General features: G+C 43.3%; 1 protein-coding gene across 5 annotated transcripts in view; it reads left to right on the top strand.

Moving 5' to 3' along the window:
* DCAF8 (DDB1 and CUL4 associated factor 8) overlaps nucleotides 1–23,561 on the top strand; it is a 49,431-nt gene that overhangs the window by 24,707 nt on the left and 1,163 nt on the right. For all 5 annotated transcript variants that reach the window (XM_080648900.1, XM_080648899.1, XM_080648902.1 and 2 more), the window contains 10 exons: nucleotides 531–1,201; nucleotides 2,108–2,248; nucleotides 3,159–3,253; nucleotides 8,659–8,769; nucleotides 15,812–15,884; nucleotides 16,348–16,405; nucleotides 16,916–17,023; nucleotides 18,350–18,480; nucleotides 22,537–22,656; nucleotides 23,070–23,186. In XM_080648900.1, the coding sequence (XP_080505026.1) occupies nucleotides 531–1,201; nucleotides 2,108–2,248; nucleotides 3,159–3,253; nucleotides 8,659–8,769; nucleotides 15,812–15,884; nucleotides 16,348–16,405; nucleotides 16,916–17,023; nucleotides 18,350–18,480; nucleotides 22,537–22,656; nucleotides 23,070–23,186 (1,625 nt within the window). The remainder of the gene's footprint in view (nucleotides 1–530; nucleotides 1,202–2,107; nucleotides 2,249–3,158; nucleotides 3,254–8,658; nucleotides 8,770–15,811; nucleotides 15,885–16,347; nucleotides 16,406–16,915; nucleotides 17,024–18,349; nucleotides 18,481–22,536; nucleotides 22,657–23,069; nucleotides 23,187–23,561) is intronic.

Below are 23,561 nucleotides of genomic sequence, written 5' to 3'. Positions count from 1 at the left end.
CTGGATTCTTAGTAGACCTTTCAGTTTAGAATTTGGGAGGTGGAAAGTAGTGGGAAATAGTCCAACTCCTTACCTACTATCATAGTGATTTTATTCAGTTATTTCTCCATCTTTTTCTAAGAGATAGCTATGCCAACTCTTGCAGGGACGGCTGTTCTTTTTCTTATATTTAGTTTATTTACTGTAACTAATGGATGCCCATCCAGCAGAACTGAGCCTAAGGTATCAAGCATACCTTCCATACAGTTTGCCAATGCTTTGCCTCTTGAGAATTTATTATACTCTTAGGTTCTCCATTTCTTCAGATCTGTTGAAATAAGTACTTTTATTTGTGTGTGGCTTTGATCTTAGTCTTTTCAACTTGTTATCCAAGATTCCCTCTCAGAAAAAACTTTGACCAAAGTTGGTTTCTGGTTCTTTTGATGTGACAATTTCTTAGACTAAGGCAGGAAAATGCTTCTAATCACTATCCTATTTCCTTCCTTGTTCTCCTCCTCCCCCACAACTACCCATTTTTCATTTGCATGCAGGAAGCATGTCTAGTAGTCCAGAGGAGATGTCTGGCGCTGAAGAGGGGAGAGAGACATCCTCAGGCATTGAAGTAGAGGCCTCAGACCTGAGCTTGAGCTTGACCGGGGATGATGGTGGCCCCAATCGCACCAGCACAGAAAGTCGAGACACAGATACAGAGAGCTCAGGTGAAGACAAGGACTCTGACAGCATGGAGGACACTGGCCATTACTCCATCAATGATGAAAATCAAGTCCATGATCGCTCAGAGGAAGAGGATGAGGAAGAAGAGGAGGAAGAAGAGCATCCCCGGCGTCGTGTACAGCGCAAGCGGGCCAACCGTGACCAGGACTCATCAGATGATGAGCGGGCCTTGGAGGACTGGGTGTCCTCGGAGACATCAGCCCTTCCCCGACCTCGCTGGCAAGCCCTTCCTGCCCTTCGGGAGCGGGAACTGGGTTCAAGTTCCCGCTTTGTATATGAGGCTTGTGGGGCAAGAGTCTTTGTGCAGCGTTTCCGCCTGCAGCATGGGCTTGAGGGCCATACTGGTTGTGTCAATACCCTGCACTTTAACCAGCGTGGAACTTGGCTGGCCAGTGGCAGTGATGACCTGAAAGTGGTGGTTTGGGACTGGGTGCGGCGGCAGCCGGTACTGGACTTTGAGAGTGGCCACAAAAGCAATGTCTTCCAGGTGAGGCAAGGGAGCAGAATAGCAATTGAGGAAATGTGGCATGAGTTAGACAAATCTGAGCTCTTCCCTTTAGTGAGAGCTGGTAGAAAGTTGCAGGAATTAGACATCAAACTCGGTCCTACCTTGGCTCTCATAATGCCTTAGAGGAGTTAATACACTGAAGGACCTATGGCAAGCTTTTCTTTCCTTGAGCATAAAGACTGTTGGAAGTCTCATTATGGATAGAGTGCTTAGAAGTCATCAGGAAGGAACCAGATGTGCCCTGGTAGGAGGCATACAGTGTAAGAGCAGAGACTATTGAGCCAGACTGCTTGGGTTCAAATCCTAGCCCTATCCTTCACTAGCTGTGTGATTTTTGGCAAGTTATTTAACCTCTGTCTTAAGTTTATTTGTCTATCATATAGGTCTAATGACATAGAGAGTTATGAGGATTAAATAATAGAAGCTAAGCAGTTAGAACCGTGTCAGGTATGTTAGTTAATATTGTTACTATTCTCTGAAGATTTTACTCATCAGCGAAATACATCATATTGGTACTGACCATTTATCCCTAAGCATGTTCTCTCCTTTCCCAACATCCCTTTAATTTACTTTGTAGCAAATTTTCCTTACTCTTCTCTCCTGGTAGGTAGACTCCTAGTTCACCTGAGTACTTACCCTGTACCAGTTCAACCTTCCAGAGTCAAATGAAATGCTCTTTCATATCAGAGAATTTTTTCCCCCTCTCACTCTCTTTTAACTCATGGAAGAAATTAGACTTGAACCAGTTTTGTTAAAGCTGGCAAGTTAAATTTTCATCTGTTGTGAAACAAAAGGGGGTGAGTGGGGGTTCTCATTTTTTTTTCTTCTCAAATTTACCTCCTGAATTTCTTTTGTGTGTCCCTTTTTTCATTCTTAACACCCCAGGCAAAGTTCCTTCCTAACAGTGGTGATTCTACCCTGGCCATGTGTGCCCGTGATGGGCAGGTGCGGGTAGCAGAGTTGTCTGCCACACAGTGCTGCAAGAATACGAAGCGTGTGGCCCAGCATAAGGGAGCGTCCCACAAGGTAAGTAAATCTTTGCCCCGAAGGATGTGCAATTCAGCTCCTCTGGATCTCACCAAGGTCTTCTTGTATCTGTATTTAATGTAGTTACCTTCCTCCCTTCTTGTAGTCCTAAGATTTGTACATAAGAAGGGAGAGAAAGCAGCCACCATCCTAAACTTCTTGGAAGGCAAGTATTTTAGAGATCTGTAAACCTTGCGCATGCAATATTAATTGATTATACTTAATCCCTAAGCTGAACTATAGTGAGTTGGAGATCCTTGAGGTCTCCTATGCCTTCCAAACCTTTAAACTCTACTCTGATCACTATTGCTGGGAGCTCTATTTAGACCTGGGAGTATAGATCAAATAGTCATGGTGGCAGCCAGTGAGCTGCCTAGTCTCAGAGTAGATACCATGTTCTTCCATGTCATGGAAAGACGATGGTCTGCCCTTAAAAACCTAAGTAAATATATAGGTGGACCTGGAGTATCCATTTCTAGATGGCTCAGGCAATGTGAAAATTATGTATTTCTTTGAATCTTAAGTGTACCTCCAACACACCAGATAACTCATTTTTAGAACTAAAAATAGAGAAATGAAACCTGGGCACCCTTTCTCTTCCCACCTAAGGGTGGGGAATTGTTTTTATTTGAGAATGAGCCCTAATCTCTGATGTTTTCCTTTGGTATCACTGTCTGTTCAAATCCCTTGGAGACTTAGTTAAAATAGCAAATCACCTGTCCTTTTGACTTGTATGGCATAAACAAGCTGTAAGTAATTTACACAGAACAAGAGAGGATGAGCTTATTAAATTATCTCCTTTCCTGCTGAGACATTTTGAATGCAGCCCTTCTAAAGATAAAGGGATGAACTAAATAACTTCTAATTCTAATCTTTAGAAACCTCACCCTTTCCTTTTTTTCTCCTGCAGTTGGCCCTGGAACCAGACTCTCCTTGTACGTTTCTATCTGCAGGTGAAGATGCAGTTGTCTTCACCATTGACCTCAGACAAGACCGGCCAGCTTCGTAAGTATGCTGGTAGTACTTTTACAGAACTGGCTCTCTTGGCCTTGAAAATATTCCACGTGGCGTAGGTAATGCTCAATTCTCTGGTCCATCAGAATGGTCCCTTTGTTCCTATGAGAAGCAGATTAGGGTTTAGGAATTCCTTACTTTGTTGCTATTTGTCTGTTCCTCAGAAGTGAAGTGCCATTCAGTCTTTTTGTTTCTAAAGCAGAGTTCAGTTATCTTATTATATGTGGGCTTTAATAACTGTCGATTCTCTTGTGTACCACTCAACTTACCCACAAGAAGCATATTACTCTACAAAGCAGCTTAGAGATAGGTCCTATGTAGTTCCAATTCAGTTACGTATCAAAACGTAAACAAATGATAAGCTTTGAACAAAAATATTGTATATATAGAACTCCATCATATCACAGCTCCTTTTTACATCAGTTTGAGACTCATGGGTAAATTATATCCTTTTTCAGCTGTGTGATGATATAGCATCTTGTTTGGATCCAGGTAGTCTGGGGGTGTGTGTGTGTGTGTGTGTGTGTGTGTGTGTGTGTCTGTCTCACATGCGCACGCACACAGGAAATTCAAATAAAGAACATACAGACAAAATGCTCCCTCATGCACACCTCCCTGGCTCCCACTTTTCTGGCTATTGGCAATCATTGTTAACAGTTTTAAATATCCTTCCAATCCTTTTTTTTTGTATACTTTTGTGTGTCTTAATATGTATACTTTTATGCAATCCTTTTTGTATACTTTTCCCCATAAATAGGATAGTTAATATAGAAACATGTCTGCAGTTTGCTTTTTTCATAATATGCTGTATTTTGAAAATCTTTCTGTCAGACCATAAAGGTCTACCTCATATTTTAAACATGACATATACATTATAACATGGCATACCACAGTTTACTTAACCATGACCTTGTTGATGAGTTATCTAGATTAGTTATTATCTTGTTAGTCTTAAAAATCATTATAACAGATCTTGTATGTCAATAGCAAAATTAAGGAATGTATGTCACTGATTTATATACTATACAAGTAAAATAGTATAAATTAATTTAGGGCATATACACTTAAGGCTGATTATTATTAGACATAAGTATAGAAAAAGTTGTCTAGATTGTGGAAGAGTCTCAAAAACTACTTAAATGATAGAAATGTTTAGGCTTGCAGAAAAGATACACTGGTTATTTACATAAACCTTCAAGAGCATGAGGGTTGGGAGCTATTTGGCTTATAATGGAAAAGGAACAGGACTGGGTGACAAGGGATCTGCCTTCCAGTGCTAGTCTGCAGTTATTCAGCGTTGAGAAAATAATTCAGTCTCTTGAACTGAATGATTTTTGTTTTTTTCAGTTTGGAAGTTCTGTGGTTCTGTGATGATAATGGAACATTAGCAAGTTTTCAAGAGGGGAGGGGAAGGGCAAAGATGCAAAAAATAATATGAATTTGTTTGGTCTGCTCTGGTGAAGAGTTGTGAAACAGCATGAGATCTTATCCTGTGGCTCAAGGTCAGAGGAAAAGTATTGTTAGGCCACAGGGAATTGGGAATCTGGTTCTAGTAATGGCAGAGCACTCAGCTTTGGCAAGTCATTGAGTTTGGAATGAAATGATAGCAGAAAATCTGGCTGAGAGGTGACCAGTGGGTCTGGATGACAGATGGGATAGAAACTAAGAGGGGGAACATAAGAGAAACTTCACATAGGAGGATGCCCAAATTCTGGATTTGGGGAATAAGATACAGTGAGCCTTCAAAAAGGTTTTGCTTTAGGGACTGAAGAAGTAGTAGAAGGCTGGAATGAGGTGGGGGGCTGAATGTGAAGGTCATGGCCAGGCATTGTTGTGTGAAGTTGGCATAGGGGAATTTTTCTTTTGTGTATATACAGGGTGGGGCAAAAGTAGGTATATAGTTGTTTGTATTGAAAATAATACAATAATTTATAATAATAAAAGCATAATATGCTATTTAGACCGGACAGCCGGATGACCTTCTGGAAGAGGCCGGGGCTGGAAGGGCCAAGGCAAGCCGCTGTGGCTGCGAGGGCCGAGCCCCTTGCATGAATTTCATGCATTGGGCCTCTAGTTAATAAATAATAATACAAGAATAAACTTTGTTTTGGGTACTCACAACTGTAAACCTACTTTTGCCCCATCCTGTACGATAGTTGAGTCTCTGGAAGCTGGTGAAGTTAGCTAACATCTTAGGAAAAGAGTTGCATTTGGTACTGTGGGTAAATATTCCTTTAGCCAGTGGAAGCCAGTTTGAGATAGTCCTCAAAGGAATATTTTTGTCTGATCTGTAATTATTTTTTCATTTTTGCTGGAACATGCCTGCTCTTTAAAAAGTTGCAAATTTTAAGACAAAACTTGTTGGATTTGTTTCATATGGTTTCTTTTGTATGCTGCTTCCCTCTGCCATAATTAATCTTTTTTCGCACCTGAGGATATATTTTTATTGATTTTTAGAGAGGTGGAGAGAGACAGACAGAGACAGACATTGATCCGTTGCTTCCCATATGTGTCCTGACTGGGAATGGAACCCACAACCTTTTGGTGTACCGCATGATGCTCCAGCCAACTGAGCCACCTGGCCAGGGCTGATTAATCATTTTAATAGCACCATTGCATGTTCTCCAGAAAGCTCAAGGTACTCTGTGCATTTTTCCATTGGGAGAGAGAATGTTTAAGTAAATAAATTGCAAGATGGAAAGATTAAGTTCTGTCAGGATTACATGACTCTAGCCAGTACTTGATAATTAATCCTCACAGTTTCTTCATTTTGCTTCCACATAGCAACCTTTATATTTGTCTGACCCTTTTGAAAATCCAAATTGCTGAGGAAATAAGATAATCCTGTGAAAAGGAGCAGTTACTTTTCCCCGTCAGAAATCCAATTAATACCATCTCTTCTCATTGCTAGTGTGTTCCTGAAACTCTTTCTTTTTTTTTTTTTTTCTTTTTTTTTTTTATATATATATTTTATTGATATTTTACAGAGAGGAAGGGAGAGGGATAGAGAGTTAGAAACATCGATGAGAGAGAAACATCGATCAGCTGCCTCCTGCACACCTCCCACTGGGGATGTGCCCGCAACCAAGGTACATGCCCTTGACCGGAATCGAACCCGGGACCCTTCAGTCCGCAGGCCGGCGCTCTATCCACTGAGCCAAACCGGTTTCGGCCTGAAACTCTTTCTTGATATGTTTTCTGCCTAGTGTTTTTGAGGGTGTGTGTGTTTTCCCTAATGACATTCCTTTTTAATGATCTCTGTACACTATTCTTTTAATGGAAGGCTGCAGAGATTTTTCAGAGCAAGTAAAATCTCTCCACTTTGCCTAGAGCAGGTCTTGGCTGAGGGGATGCTAAAAATCATTTCTTTACAAAAAGCTTGTTGTCAGGATTATATTTCAGTTTCCATAGCAACAGAAATGAGCAAAAGCTTAGATTAAAAACAAAAGCTAAAGCCCAGTTCTTACCTTTCATGTCTTTCCTTTTCTGTAAGTTTACTAATCTTTATGATGTCATATTTGACTGGTTGGATACTGAGATCTGGGAAGAGGATTCATAGTGCTACCCTTAAGGTAGGACAGATTATGGCTAAAAGGCAGAATCTTCTGGGTAAAACTGAAATTTCATAGCATTTCCTCAGAGCCCGAAGCCCTGGTAAGGATCTCCTTTTTTTGGTGGTACAACCAGACGAATAATTTAGATATTATTTTCCAGATTTAAAAACCGCTATCTTGCCCTAACCGGTTTGGCTCAGTGGATAGAGCGTCAGCCTGCGGACTGAAAGGTCCCAGGTTCGATTCCAGTCAAGGGCATGTACCTTGGTTGCGGGCACATCCCCAGTAGGAGGTGGCAGGAGGCAGCTGATCGATGTTTCTCTCTCATCGATGTTTCTAACTCTCTATCCCTCTCCCTTCCTCTCTGTAAAAAATCAATAAAATATACTTTAAAAAAAAACAAAACAAAAACAAAAAACCGCTATCTTGCCCTAGTTGGTTTGGCTCAGTGGATAGAGCGTTGGCCTGTGGACTGAGGGTCCTGGGTTTGATTCTGGTCAAGGGCACATGCCCAGGTTGTGGGCTTGATTCCCAGTAGGGGGTGTGCAGGAGGCAGCCAGCCTATCAATGATTCTCTCTCATCATTGATGTTTCTATCTCTCTCTCCCTCTCCCTTCCTCTCTGAAATCAATAAAAATATATATTAAAAAAACACACCACTATCTTCAGTGTGATCACTTTGTAAGTTATATAAATGTCTAATCATGGGGTTGTACATCTGAAACTAACATAATATTGTATGCTAACTCTAAAGAAAAAAATATATATAACAGCTCTATCTTCATAAGAATCTCCTCTCCTAATTTATTTCAGGTAAGGGAAGAAGAATGCTGTTTTCTTTTGGATTTCCCCTGTGCTAGAAAACTGTGGCTTGTCATTCTGTGTGCATTTTATTTATTTTTTTGGTTAATCCTCACAAGAGGATATTTTTTCTTTTTTTAAAAAAATATATTTTATTGATTTTAGAGAGGAAGGGAGAGGGAGAGAGAGACAGAAACATCAGTGATGAGAGAGAATCACTGATCGGCTGCCTCCTGCACGCCCCCCACTGGGGATCGAGCCTGCAAACCAGGCATGTGCCCTTGGCTGGAATCGAACCTGGGACCCTCCAGTCTGCAGGCCGACGCTCATCCATTGAGCCAAACCAGCCAGGGCAGGATATTTTTCCTTTGAATTTTAGAGAGAGTGGAAGGAAGGGGGAGAGACAGAGAGATAAACATTGACATGAGAGAGCCATATCAATTGGTTGACTCCCACATGCACCCTGACCAGGGCCTAGGATCATGCCTGCAACCGAGGTACGTGCCCTTGACCAAATCAAACCCGGGACCCTTCTGTCTGAGGGCCAATGCTTGATCCACTGAGCCAAACTGGTCAGGGCTGCTGTGTGCATTTTAAACACTGGATTTTAAGTGACACTTTCCTGGAATGTAGGAGATAGACTCTGATCTTAAGGTATTTTCTGTCCACTGTTTGTGATTCATCTCCCCCCTCATTCCCTGCTCCCAGGTGATATGGAACATGTATTTATGAATGAAGGATGGGAAGATGTGGATAGTATTGTCTGTTTAATGTTAGTTTATCATGTTGGATTCCAGCTAACCTGAGAACTACCTGAGGAACAATACTTTCATATACCTTTAACTTATACTTCTTGAGGAACACCAGAAAAATGACTTCACTACATGTTTTTTATACATCCCCAAAGTAGCATTTAGTAAATATATGGGAAGGGGGTTTTCGCCTTATGTTCAAAACAAACATTACTCTCTCTGCTGTCACTTGCCATGACCATCTGTATCTTTGGGAGAATATAACTTTTATGCTTTTCTACTCCTAAAGGAAGCTGGTGGTGACAAAAGAGAAAGAGAAGAAAGTGGGGCTGTATACAATCTATGTAAATCCTGCCAATACTCACCAGTTTGCAGTGGGTGGACGAGATCAGTTTGTAAGGTGAGTCTGTGGCTTTTCTGTGTCTTTCAAAAGGGTTTGAGACTCTGATGCGTTTTGTACTATCAGGTGTTCCTTTGGAAAGGTATGAATTGCCTAGGAATCCATTAACCGCCATGTTGAGTTTTTTACTCTCTTCCAAAAGAGTTTAGCTCCTGTATTCTCCCTAATGTAACAGTCTCTGAGGGATGGCTTAACATAGGAATAATCGAGTTTTAAAGAACTTGGATGAATTGACCAAGATCCCCACATAGCAGTTAAGACATAATCGCAAGTATTGTATTAGTAAGTAACTCCCACCATTTTCATATGTAAGTTAACATGCACTAGAAGTTTTGAATGCTTGTTTATAATATGGAAATGATTTGACTTCGGAGTACTTGGTGGGAACTCACACTTTTGGCTCCCATTGTCTTGAAGCACTTTTCTTCGTAGTGATATTTTTGTTACTGTGAATATCTGTTGTAACACTGGCTATTAAGGTATATATCCTAAGGAAAATGGACTTCATGGATTCAATTCCCAGGTACATCAATTAGTTTCCTTCTGGCCCTTAGCCATAAACTGTATTCCATCCCTATCCAATTGGCTTATTTTAACTATATATTTCTTTTGTTGCTGAGGGATTATCAGTTTGAAAAGGAGGATGAGAGGGGATCACTAGAGAATTGAATGACTTTTTGTTTTCCTTTCTTGATGGTGGGTGAAAAGCATTATCTTCCTTTAAATGAGAGCACATTTTTTTTTAAAAAATATATTTTATTGATTTTTTACAGAGAGGAAGGAAGAGTGATAGATAGTCAGAAACATCGATGAGAGAGAAACATCAATCAGCTGCCTCCTGCACACCTCCCACTGGGGATGTGCCTGCAATCAAGCTACATGCCCTTGACCGGAATCGAACCTGGGACCCTTCAGTCCACAGGCTGACGCTCTATCCACTGAGTCAAACCGGTTTTGGCGAGAGCACATTTTTATAACTATATTCTGAAATTAATTTTCTTTATAAGAAAGGGGAAGAAAGGTAATAAGGCTTTCCCCATAAAGAAGAAGGACAAAGAGTGTTAGATACTAAGGAATACAGAATAGTCCATACACCCAAATATTAAATCTTTTAAAAAATATATTTTATTGATTTTTTACAGAGAGGAAGGGAGAGGGATAGAGAGTTAGAAACATTGATGAGAGAGAACTATCAATCAGCTGCCTCCTGCACACCCCCTATTGGGGATGTGCCCGCAACCAAGGTACATGCCCTTGACTGGAATCGAACCTGGGACCCTTCAGTCCGCAGGCCGACGCTCTATCCACTGAGTCAAACCGGTTAGGGCCAAATATTAAATATTTTTTACTAGCTTACTGACTTGCTGAAGTTTATGATGGCTTAGTGACATTTGAGAGCTGTGATTTAGACTTAATGTAGAAAGAAAACAATTTGATTAGCAGGTAATATATATTTGCTGAAGAGTAGTAATTGGTAATACAACAGTGTCCTAGTCCTCTTTTTTTAAAAAATGTATTTTTATTGACTTTTTACAGAGAGAAAGGGAGAGGGATAGAGTTAGAAACATCGATGAGAAACATTGATCAGCTGCCTCCTGCACGCCCCCTACTGGGGATTGAGCCTGCAACTAAGGTACATGCTCTCGACTGGAATCGAATCCGGGACCTTTCAGTCCATGGTCCGATGCTCTCTATCCACTGAGCCAAACCGGTCAGGGCTATTTTAATTTTTGTATTTATTGACTTGAAAGAGAGGAAGAGAAGGGCGGGGGAGAGAGAGAGAGAAAGAGAAACATAGATTTGTTGTTCCATTTATTTATGCATTCATTGGTTGAATCTTGTATGTACCTGACAAGGGATCAAACCTGCAACCTTGACATATTGGGATGACGCCCTAACCAACTGAACTGCCCAGCCAGGGCCCTATTCCTCTTTTCTTTCTCTGGTTCATTTAGCAAACATTTCCTGGATATTCTCTTTATGCAGGATATTAAGCAAGGGATTGTCGAGAATATAAGCATATATTGATTCATTTATCTAGCATTTACTGAATATCTGCCATGTGCTAGATACATCCTTAGACAGTCTCTGCCTTCAAAGAAGATTCTGGAGAAACCTATGTGAGGATTACAAATACTAACTAATAAACCCAGTATTACTCATCTAGTAAGTGGCAGAGTTAGTATTTGAACTCAGATCAGACTCCTTAAACGGAGTAAAAACCATTCCACTGAGGAAGAATTAAAGACAAATGGGAAATTAGTATTTCAGGTAGAAGGGACAGTATGTTTAGAGATTACAAGATGTGACATGGTATGTTCAAGGAAGCATCGTTTTCATTTGTTGTTTTGTATAACGTATGGGATCTTTGAGAAGTAGTAAGCAGCCATACTAAGGAGTTTAGACTTTTTATTTTTTTAGTAGACAGTACAAAACTACAAAGAGATTTAAGCAGGAAATTTATATAAAATTTTGCATTTTAGACATAATTCTAAACTGGAGACAGTATAAGCAAGGAAATTGGTTTAGGAGGATACTACATATCACGTAGGCAAAATTTGATTAAGGGTGGAGAAAATAGATGTAGTCAAGAAATACACCCAGTGAATCTAATTGACCAGAAGGAAATTAGTTCTATAGGAGAGAAAGTACTTATTTCTAGCTTGGTCACTTAAATTTAGGATAATGCCATTAACAGAGATTTAGGGGAAAGTGTAAGTTTAGAATGAGTTTAATTTTAGAGGAAGGAAAATGAGTTTACTTTTGGGCATCTCATTAAAACTTCAGTTGGCCCATAGATATAAATCTGGAGCTTAGAATAAGTTTGGGCTGGAGATTCAGGTTTATAAGACGTGTTCGTAGAAGGTAGTTAAAGCATTGATAATGGAATTTGATCACTAATGGGAAGTATTGATCAGACTTCTCTCCCCCACCTCCCTTTGAATCTCTGGCCTCTTTGAGAATATACGGAGAACTATGGTCCCTTCTCCCTGGAAAATACACATAAGTACAGTTTCTGGACGTTCAGATACTACTTAGATGCTAGGTTAAAATTTCCTTATATAGAGTCAAGAGAACTTAAGACTAAACCTCTGTGGAAGGTCAATGTTTAAGGGATAGACAAAGAAAGACAGGCCCATGAACAACATAGAGGAGTGGTTGGATATCAAGGAAAGGAAGTGTTTTAGGTGAAGGAGTAATGAACATGTCAGGACAAGAGAGAAAGGCCTGAAAAGTATCTTGTTGGCATTGGCAATTTGGTTACTGATGACTTTAGCCAGAGAAGCTCAGTGGTGAGTTGAGGGCCAAAGCTAGGTGGGAATGGTTTGAGAAGTGAATAGGAAGTGAGGTAGTGAAAATATTGAATGTAGATTTCTCTTTTCATAATTTGACTCCAAGGAAAGGACAATCAGTAGAAGGAGAATTTTTAGAAAATGGACAGACAGTGATGAGGAAGAGGTTAAGAATGGACTAATCACCAAAGTTATTGGAGGAATGAGATTAAGAGCAGCTGTGGAGGCTCTGAGATTGAAGAATGATGGGTGAGGACAGAGATTGGAGCTGTCTTGCTTTTTTTTGTGTGTGTGTGTGTTTTTAAAGTATATTTTTATTGATTTCAGAAAGGAAGGGAGAGGGAGAGAGACAGAAACATCAATGATGAGAGAGAATCATCACCCCCCCCCCCCCCAATGGGGACCAAGCCCTCAACCCAGGCATGTGCCCCTGACCCGAATCAAACCTGGACCCTGCAGTCCGCAGGCCAACGCTCTATCCATGGAGCCAAACCGGCTAGGGCTGTCTTGTTCTTTTTTTTTTTTTTTTTTTTTTTAAATATATTTTATTGATATTTCACAGAGAGGAAGGGAGAGGGATAGAGAGCTAGAAACATCGATGAGAGAGAGACATCGATCAGCTGCCTCCTGCACACCCCCCACTGGGGATGTGCCCGCAACCAAGGTACATGCCCTTGACCGGAATCGAACCCGGGACCCTTCAGTCCACAGGCCGACGCTCTATCCACTGAGCCAAACCGGTTTTGGCTGTCTTGTTCTTTACTGTATTTTCAGCACCTTGCATAATACTTGGGACATGATATGTGTCATAAACATTTGAATGAATGATTAAAGTTTGGATTGGAGAGATTAGGGAAGGTGAAGATAGTTTGGTGCTTGATGGGAATGAAAGAAGGAGAGAGTAAGTTTTTGACATTTATTTATTATTATTATTTTTTTAATTTAATAAATCTTTATTGTTCAGATTATTACAATTGTTTCTCCTTTTTCCCCCCATAGCTCCTCTCCACCCGGTTCCCACCCCACCCTCTGCCCTTACCTCCCTCCCACTGTCCTCATCCATAGGTGTACGATTTTTGTCCAGTCTCTTCCTGTAACCCCCCACATCCTTTTCCCCCTGAGAATTATCAGTCCACTCCCTTTCTATGCCCCTGATTCTATTATATCTTTAAGAATACCTTTCAGCATTTCATATAATACTGGTTTGGTGGTGATGAACTCCTTTAGCTTTTTCTTGTCTGTGAAGCTCTTTATCTGACCTTCAATTCTGAATGATAGCTTCGCTGGGTAATTATAGGGTAATCTTGGTTGTAGGTTCTTGCTATTCATCACTTTGAATATTTCTTGCCACTCCCATCTGGCCTGCATAGTTTCTGTTGAGAAGTCAGCTGACAATCGTATGGGTGCTCCCTTGTAGGTAATTAACTGTTTTTCTCTTGCTGCTTTTAATATTCTCTCTTTGTCTTTTGCCCTTGGCATTTTAATTATGATGTGTCTTGGAGTGGTCCTCTTTGGATTCCTTTTGTTTGGGGTTCTGTGCGCTTCCTGGACTTGTAAGTCTATTTCTTTCACCAGGTGGGGCAAGTTTTCAGTTATTATTTCTTCAAATAGGTTTTCAGTATCTTTTCAGTCTCTTCTTCTGGCACCCCCATAATTTGGATGTTGGTACGCTTGAGGTTGTCCTAGAGGCTCCTTACACTATCTTCAAATTTTTGGATTCTTTTTTCTTTTTGCTTTCCCGGTTGAGTGTGTTTTTGCTTCTTTGTATTTCAAATCTTTGACTTGATTCTTGCAGTCCTCTAGTCTGCTGTTGGGTCTCTGTATAATATTTTTTATTTCAGTCAGTGTATGTTTAATTTCTAGTTGGTCCTTTTTCATATCCTCGAGGGTCTCGTTGAATTTATCGGCCTTTTCTAGGATATTCTTGAAAAACCTTATAACCGTGGTTTTGAACTCTATATTCAGTCGTTTGCTTTCCTCCATTTCTTTCGTTTGTGATCTGTTTCTTTGTCTCCGCATTTTCGTTGCTTCCCTGAGTTGGTAGGATAGATTTGTGTGCTAGGTGTCTTATATGGGCGAGTGGGTCGGCCTCCCAGTTATCTGAGGTGGACACTCTTGGTGCACCCCTTTGTGGACTGTGTGTACAGCCTTGTTGTAGTTAAGTCTTGATTGTTGTTGGTATCACTGGGAGGAATTGACCTCCAGGCCAATTGGCTGTGAGGATCAGCTGTGTCTATAATGGAAGAACTGCTGCACTGGAGACACGCTTAGGGGGCAGGACTTGTTTCCGTGGGGCTTTGGTGCTCACTGAGTCTGCCTCTTGAATGTGTCACTTATGGATGTGAGTAGTTGAAATCTGGTGTCGTCTCACACTGACCACTAGATACACTAGCTTCTGGATCTCCAATGGAGTGCTGGTCAGTTACTGTCTGAGGCCACCCAGCAGGAGGTACAGCGAGAACTACAGTTTTCTCCTCTTTGCTTGGGGTTTGGAGGTTTTGGAGCTGTCTGACCAGAACTGCAGTTTGTTAGGTTAAGCTGCGATAGGGCAGGCCATTTATATGCAAAAGCCGCTGCGAGGAGCTTGGGTGGGTTTGTAGATTGTGCGGGGCGGGGTCTCAGGGAGTCACTAGGTTAGGGCGTGGCAAACAGCCATGACTGCCAGTCAGCCGCCTCTGCGTTTCCGCGTTTCCAAGTCCCCGCGTCTCGTGCCCCAGCGCAGTAAACAATGATTGCTGGGCGCACCTCTGCAAGAACGTCACCCTCACTTTCCGACCCAATGGCAGACAGTCCAGCTTCTCCCCGTAGGAGTTTGGGTTCCCAGCGTCTCCCCAGAAACTGGAGTTCAGAGTAATCAGGAGCTTGTCTCCCTTCGGGTTGAAAGAAGCAGTGCACCCAGTCGCCTGCCGCCAGCCCGATTCGCGCCTCCGTACCTCAGCTTTTCAGCACTTGTGCATGTCTCAGTGCTCTTTTCTCTTTCCTTCTAGTTGTAGAACTTCCACTCAGCCAGCTTTCCAGTGGTTCTAGGTGATAGACGTTTAGTCTTTTAGTTGTAGTTTTGAAATTGTTGTGCGAGGCAGCAGTTTAGGTGTTTACTTATGCCGCCATCTGTGTTTTTAAAGTATATTTTTATTGATTTCAGAGAGGAAAGGAGAGGGAGAGAGACAGAAACATCAATGATGAGAGAGAATCATCACCCCCCCACACCCCCCCAATGGGGACCAAGCCCTCAACCCAGGCATGTGCCCCTGACCCGAATCACACCTGGACCCTGCAGTCCGCAGGCCAACGCTCTATCCATGGAGCCAAACCGGCTAGGGCTGTCTTGTTCTTTACTGTATTTTCAGCACCTTGCATAATACTTGGGACATGATATGCGTCATAAACATTTGAATGAATGATTAAAGTTTGGATTGGAGAGATTAGGGAAGGTGAAGATAGTTTGGTGCTTGATGGGAATGAAGGAAGGAGAGAGTAAGTTTTTGACATTTATTTATTTTTTAAAATATATTTTTATTTATTTCAGAGAGGAATGGAGAGGGAGAGAGATAGAAACATCAATGATGAGAGAGAATCATTGATAGGCTGCCTCCTTCATGCCCCCTACTGGGGATCGAGCCCACAACCCGGGCATGTGCCCTTGACCGGAACCGAACCCGGGACCTTTCAGTCCCCAGGCCAACGCTCTATCCACTAAGCCAAACCAGCTAGGGTAGTTTTTGACATTTTAATTGCTTCTCCCACCACAGGATTTATGACCAGAGGAAAATTGATGAGAATGAAAACAATGGAGTACTCAAGAAATTCTGTCCTCATCACCTGGTAAGAGTCATGAAGGGCCAATGGCTCTAGGCTTCCCTGACTCGACCCCAAGGCTAATCCCAAACTTATTGGTATAGTGGGAAGAGCTTGGACTTTTGAATCAGACACCTGGATTTGCGTCCTGGCTCCACCACTTACCAGCTTGTGATCTTGGGCAGTCACCTCACCTCTGTTGGTCAGTTTTCCTACTGACAACATAGAAGTAAATGCCTTGTACCATGATAATAAGGCTTAATGAGACAATGAATATATAAAGTGGCTAGCACACGGAAGATAGCCAACAGAAAGCCCTCTCCCCCAGAGATGGTTACGTCTCATTGGTTGTATTCCTCTCTCTGTTTCTTTCTCTCAATCGCTGGGAGAACATTAGGGGCGTTTGAAGGAGAAAACCTTTTTCCTGAAGATGGTATAACAAATGGGGGGTGGGGGTGGGGCATCAGTCAGTATCTGCTCCTTATTGCAGGTGAACAGTGAGTCCAAAGCAAACATCACCTGTCTTGTGTACAGCCACGACGGCACAGGTACGTGAGCAGGGCCCAGCTCCTAGGCTGGCATGCCCCCTCTGTCTAGGAAGCTGCTGAACAGCGAGGCATGTGCCCGGTAGTGCTCACCACTGTGCTAGAGCTCCAGGTGGAGAGGCTGGGGAGTGGTTGCTGATGGTGAGCACACAGGGGAGGATGCAGCAGAGGACCCTGGGAGATGCCAGGACCACTGGGGGACGTTTTAGATGAGAGGTGACAGGCCTGTCCTTAAGTCCAGACCACATGCCTGAGCAGGTGCTTAAGCCTTGACTTGTTCCTAAGTTAATGGGTGTGATCTTGAGCATTCTGCTACCCCTTTGTGGCAGCGTGTTCCTAGTCTGCTTGAGACACCTGACTTGCCTGCTGTTCCAGCTGAGTAAGATGGGTGTTAATATACGTGGGCATTAGGAGGGGGCACTACTGGCAAGAAGCCCCACCCCTACCCCCAGCGCCCGATCCCAGCTTTTTTTTCAGCGTTCGCCTTCACTGCTGTGTGCTTGTTCTTGGCAGAGCTCCTGGCCAGTTACAACGATGAAGACATTTATCTCTTCAACTCCTCTCACAGTGATGGGGCCCAGTATGTTAAGAGATATAAGGGCCACAGAAATAACGCCACAGGTGAGGCTGTCTTTCTAGGTTTTTGTAGCCAAGTCTGCTGGCTTGGAGAACCAGTGTCTCATTCGGGTTATGCAAATAGGCACTACCTAAAGGAGTAGACTGCCTGCCACTGAGAGCTGTGGGAGGGGATCCCTCATTGGGCTGGAGTTGTCGTGGGCCTACTTTGCTAGAGGAGAGAGGATTTGGGGGCATCTCTCATCTCTGCAATTACTTGGTTTGAGCATAAGGAGACCGTACTATTTTTCTTATGGTTTCAGTTAACTTCAGGATTAAAAGGCTTGTTAAGGAAGTCCGAGCCCTCCTCAGTGGTACTGAATTGCCTAAAAGAGGATGACTCTGTACTTCTAGAGAGGAGGAGGAGGAAGTGATTCTTGTGAATGAGGCAGAGGAGGAGGAATGCTGTAGTACCTCGCCCAAGTTTGCCATGAAGTTTGACCTTTTTTGTTCTGTCTTGTTCTTTGCTGCACAGTGGAGTCATGTGATATTCTTTTAAAAATACCGGGCCTGGCTCCCATCCCCAGGCATTCTGATGCAGTTGGTAAGGGATGTGACCTGATTGGGATGTTAACAGCCCTTTACGTGATTCTAATGTGCAGAAATATTGGGGAATCGCTGCTCTTTGTTATTGGTACCATGCCTAACATATCTGTCATAGTTTTGATTTGGAGAGAGCAGTCAGTTTTCCTTTTTCTCTTGAGTTGGTGAGAAGAGAGGGGAAAACCTGTACTTGGATCAAAGAAGGAGTGCCAGTCCCATTTCTGGTCAAGACTGGCATCATAGTTGGGACTCCTGGCTTTCACTAACTTGAGAGAGTGGAGCCCTGTTGTGCAGAGTCTTGGTAACAAGCACAGTTTAGATGCTGCTTTAGGAAATTGTGATGTGTACCTCCATCACCTTCAGGTCAGCTAATGACCCAGGAAGCATTGACAAGGTACCGTGAAGTACACATCCCAAGAATAATCCTAGGGCATAGGACAGAGCTGTCTAGGAGTAGGCAGAGCTGAGGTGATTCAGGTTGGGACAGTAAGGCATTAGTGAGTCCTGTGGTTGCTGGAAAGGGTGTGGGATGATGAGACTTAGGCTATTGCTAGGGACTGCCAACTCCTCAGCCCTTAGGTCTCTGGGAGAAACAGTCTCGGGGACTGGTATGATTCTTGTTATGACTATTATACATACGTATTCCCCTGATTGTTCTATGAAAATGAAAGGCATTCTTTGGCTCTTAGCTGTTTTAGAGTTTGTGACTAACTAAATTCCCTCTGAAGTAAATATGTATAGGCCTGATGCCAACCGTCATGTGGTTTATTCCCTCATTTATCATTTCAGTAAAAGGCGTCAATTTCTATGGCCCCAAGAGTGAGTTTGTGGTGAGCGGTAGTGACTGCGGGCATATCTTCCTCTGGGAGAAATCATCCTGCCAGATCATTCAGTTCATGGAGGGGGACAAGGGAGGCGTGGTGAGTATGGTGTGCTGGGTGGGCTGGCCCCTACTCTCTCCAGTCATTAAGGTAGGTTTGGCAGGGCCTCTGAATTCTCACTGACAACATGATACCATGTCTTAGAGGGCTGTCCAGCTAAAAGGCAGTGTGGTCTGGGAGCACTGAGATTTCGATAGGATATTTTCTTCCTTTTCCTATCTTTTGCCCCTCTAAGACATGGCTTATTGAAAAGAGAAATGGACCTTAGGGAAGAACCTCTGGCCTGAGTGAGGTATCTCTAGGCGTGGACCTTCTGCAAAAGGAAAGCATGAAAGTTGAGTGGATACCATCCTATATAATGCCAAAGATGTCTCCATGTCTCATCCCTTACCAGGAGCTAAGTAGTGATCTTAGCTAGATTCTGGATCAGTGGATGTAAGTTGGAAGGAGCATTTTTCAGATAATCGGGAAAATCAGAAAAAGGTCTGTATATTAGATAATGTGGCGTTCAATGTTAAGTTTATTTGATGTGGTGATAGCATTCTATTTATGTAGGAGAATATCCTTGTACTTAGGAGATACATATGAAGTATTTAAGTGTGAAGTGTCATGCTTATATTCAAATAGCTACAAACACACAATATATATGAGAGAGCAAATATGGCCAAAAAATTTGTTTTAAAGAATGCCTGGGCAGCCTGCTTTACAAACCATGATCACATCAGTCTGCTTGTCCTTGGAATTCTCCAGACAACCTCCATAGAGATAGGGCACAAAGGAAGCATGAGGATCCTGAGTTGGGGAGTGAAGCATGGTCAGCTCTTAAGATGTATCTGGCTAACCATATACACTGAGTGGCCAGATTATGATGATCTCTGAACGCATAATCTGGCCACTCAGTGTGTTTGTATCTCAAATGGGTACCAAAAGTATTCTAGACTTTTGCTGGAGATCAACCACCTATTTGCCCTGAGCTTTCTATCAGCCAGTGCAAAGGGGAAAACTGATCAGGTGCACGATTTATAGTATCTTTGATATCAAATAAATGAGGTACTCAAGAGAAGTACACTGAGTGGCCAGATTATTATGCATTCAGAGATAATAATAATCTGGCCACTCAGTGTATATTTTTTTCTTTTTTAAAACCCAGAGTCACAAGGAAGTTGAATAGCTTTCTATTGTAAGGTTTTTGGACTGAGCGAGACTGTTTGGGAGACTACATTATACTGGTTACCCAAGATTGTCTGGTTTAGAGCCTCTAAGGAATGGCTGAGTCAGCTTAGTCTCTCTTCCTTTTCATCCTTCTGAGCTGTGGAGAGCTGCAAAGAGCCCAGCCGTCCCTTGATGAGGTTACCCAGAGAGTGGTGTTAGAATTTAGAATAGTTTCTTGCAATCGGGACCCCATTCCTTCTGTGTGTTTCTTGCCCTGGTGTGAGGCTATTTGAGATTTTCTTCTGCATGCTCCCCACTGGGAATTGAGCTCGCAAACCCGGGCATGTGCCCTTGATCGGAATCGAACCCAGGACCCTTCAGTCCGCAGGTCGGTGCTCCATCCACTGAGCCAAACCTGTTAGGCCGCCTGCTTCATTTTCTACTCTTACGTCCTACCATCTATCATCTGCAATGAACAAACCCAAAATAATGGAGTCTTTTTTTTTTTTTTAAATATATTTTATTGATTTTTTTTACAGAGAGGAAGGGAGAGGGATAGAGAGTTAGAAACATCGATCAGCTACCTCCTGCACACCCCCTACTGGGGATGTGCCTGCAACCAAGGTACATGCCCTTGACCGGAATTGAACCTGGGACCCTTCAGTCCGCAGGCCAACGCTCTATCCACTGAGCCAAACTGGTTTCGGCAAAATAATGGAGTCTTAATGAGAATTCTGTAACAGGCATATAGTCAGAAGGAAGTCACAAGGGGCCAGTGAATCCTTTCTTGATTATAAATTGTCTTGAATTTCATTCCAGAGATGCAGAACTGTGCTTGTCTGTCCTCCAAAATCACTTTCCAGGCCAGTTTGCTTTCAGCTCAGCCACTATTAGGGTTTGATGATTAATCTAGGTGCCCAGATGGAGAGGGTACTTGCTTGAGTTTGGGTGGTCATGTGAGTGAGGGATTAGACCAAGAAGTATAGAGACTGCACCTACAATGCATTTCCTGGCTTTTTCTCACCTCTGTAAGCTGCAAGATTCATGTGGTCCTCACTTGGCTCCCTCTGTTTTTGTTTTTGTTTTTTTTGTCTTAATCTCCCAGCAGTGGGGTCACCAGGCACCAGCCTCAATGCAGACTGATAGCAGGTCTATATCATCAAGTATAATATTAGACCAGAAGGGATCTTAGAAATGATCGTCCACATTTGCCTAGGTCTCTTCACCCTGTTTTTGCCTCAAACTGTAGTCTCTTCTCTGTTCCCATTCAGGGACAAGGGTTGGGGATGATGTCAAAGGACAGCTAAGGCAGAGCTCCTTTCTCTGCTCAGGCATCATTGACCAGATAAGTCTTGGCATTCAGGCAGGGCCTGGTGAAGTGCTCAGGTATCCTGATCCGAAACGACTGGCTCCTTCAGCAGGCTCCAGCTTAAGTACTGTAGTGTAATTTATTCTGTTTCTTTTGCCATTGGCTTTGTCCTTAGTCTTAAGTTCCAAGGAATTTCTCCCCTGTGCTTTTTAAATTTACTGACTTTTTCAAGCAGAGCTAGGTCAGAGTAGAGGGACTTACAAGGTAAGATCAGTGAATTCAAGGTTTGTACATATAAGCAGTCATACAGCTTTTGGTAATGTTCCTGGGCATTGGAGTTTCTAATTAGTGCCTCCTCATGTTCTAGATGCTGGAACCTCTTACACACCAGCTGAAGGAGACCAAATATAAAGTGCAGTGTGCTGATATACGGAGTGCAAAGAAGGGAATGGGGTTTCTACTTTACTCTTAGGCTCTTTTCTGAGCATTTTGTTTATTTGTAAATGGAAAATAAAAGAAGATTAGAAGTCTGTAGGTCAGTTTTCTTTTCCATGCTGGCCCCAGCTTACCTTCATCTGCTCTGCAAGGTCAGAAGAGGCAGAGGAGGTTGGTCCAGAGAGAACAGAGAGAGACTTTGCCAGGGATTGTCTTGGACTGTAGGCTGGCTGCATGGCTGGGTGGGGTGAGAGGAGGCATGGCTAGGACCACACCTTCTTCATTCTTGGTACCTTTCCTGTCTGTTCTTCACCTGACGAAAAGGCTGAAAATGTTTGAGCCGCTGTATCTGGACCAGCACTTCTAGTGGGCACGGGAGCTGCCCTGCCCTTGTGAGGAAGGCTGAAGTTGCCAAGTCAGACAGCAGGGGGCAGGGGGGCTTGGACAGGAGGAAGCTGCCTAAGCCAGAGGCCTGTCTGCCTGCCCTAGTTTATGTCTCCTGCTTAGTGAGTACAGCTAGAGGGTGGTTGAGATTGAGGCTGTGGCTGCCCTAAGAAGCTGCTCTGGTATACTCTGCCAGCCGAGAGCTAGGCCTACTGTGCTTTTAGGGCAGGTATCAGGATGCTGTCCCCTGAAATGTGCGGGGTTCCCAAGCAGACATGAATGTACCTCCATTACCCCACCACTCCCCACCTCAGCCTCTTCCTAGCCTATGCCTTCCTCCAGTTTGAGTAAATGGTGCCAAATGAAGGTAATTGTTCTTTGACTGTTCTCTGCTGCTTCATTTTTTAAAATTTGTTTGCCACTTGGTGAAAGCCCCTGAGATGGTATTTTCCAGTCTTGGGTAAGTTGGAGCTGTGGACTCTGTAGTGAATGGGATTATCTGGACCTCATTGCTTTTTTTTGAAGCCAGCATTAAGCTTGGCCAGTCACTTGCCCATCTCTAGGGCTATTTCTGGGGATGAGGCCACCCCTGCCTATACATAGGAAATGAGAAATGGGCCTGGTCTTTTACCCAGTCTGTGTTCAGAGTTTCTTCCACCCCAGGGCTCTGGCTTAGCCTCATAATGAGTGAGCCTGCCTTTCCAGTAGCTGCTCAACCCTGCTCAAGGAGAGTTATTTGGCTCAAGGTGAGTAGTGGTTTTTAAAACATATTCCCCCATGCCCCTGAGCCTGAGCTTTCCTCTCCTTCTGACTAGGTGAACTGTCTTGAGCCCCACCCTCACTTGCCTGTGCTGGCAACCAGCGGCCTGGACCATGATGTCAAGATCTGGGCACCCACAGCTGAAGCTTCTACTGAGCTTATAGGGCTAAAGGAAGTAAGTAGCTGACTGCAAAAGTTCTTTCTACTCATCTACGCGGAGTTTTCGTTGTCATAGGAAGGAATAATTTGCTGCCCAGTTATTCAAAAGCACTGCTCTGATCCCTCTCCCCCGCACGCCTGTCCCTGCTGCTCTAGGAGCAGTCCCAGTCTGGCGCGAAGCTTTGAAGTGCCTCTGGCTCGTGCCAGAGTGGGGTCAGGGGACATTTTTTAGGAAGAATCATTCTATTTAAAGTCTCTGCCTTCTCAGTGGATGGACCTGGGCACCCTCTCGTAACCTAATCTAGCTCCACTTCAGCTTGCCAGTTCTAAGGGAAGTCTTTATTGGGTAGAACACCAGCCTTTTCTGACCAGGTCCAGGGTCCCCATTCATCACATACCCCCATGCCCCTAACCCTTTTTTTTATCCAGGTGATTAAGAAGAACAAGCGGGAGCGGGATGAAGATAGCTTGCACCATACTGACCTGTTTGATAGCCACATGCTCTGGTTCCTCATGCATCACCTGAGACAGAGACGCCATCACAGGGTAAGCTGGAGTGGGAAGAGCTCCCGGGTTCCAGTGCACACTTCCTCACTGCTTTAAAGAGGAACCGGGTGGTCTTGGTTGGGCCTCCTATTCATTGTCCCGCATTCCCATCGGAGCCCTGAGGTAGCCTTGGAAAAGCCACTGGCAAAAATGAGTGGCATCTGCTTTTTCTCCATCGCCATTCATGCACAGTGATGTCTCCAAAAAGACAAGGTCATGAGGGTGGGGAAGGATTTGAGAAGAAGGAATAAGTCTCAGGGAGACCCTTCTGTTTTTCTTCTCATGCCAGAAGAGGCCTAGGGTAGGGTAAACTATGGCATTTGGCTTGTTGCCTGCTTTTGTAAATAAAGTTTTATTGGAACACAGCTATACCCA

The sequence above is a fragment of the Plecotus auritus genome, assembly GCF_963455305.1.
Source record: "Plecotus auritus genome assembly, chromosome: 12".
Lineage (NCBI taxonomy): Eukaryota > Metazoa > Chordata > Mammalia > Chiroptera > Vespertilionidae > Plecotus > Plecotus auritus.
This window is presented reverse-complemented; position numbering and strand designations above follow the sequence as displayed.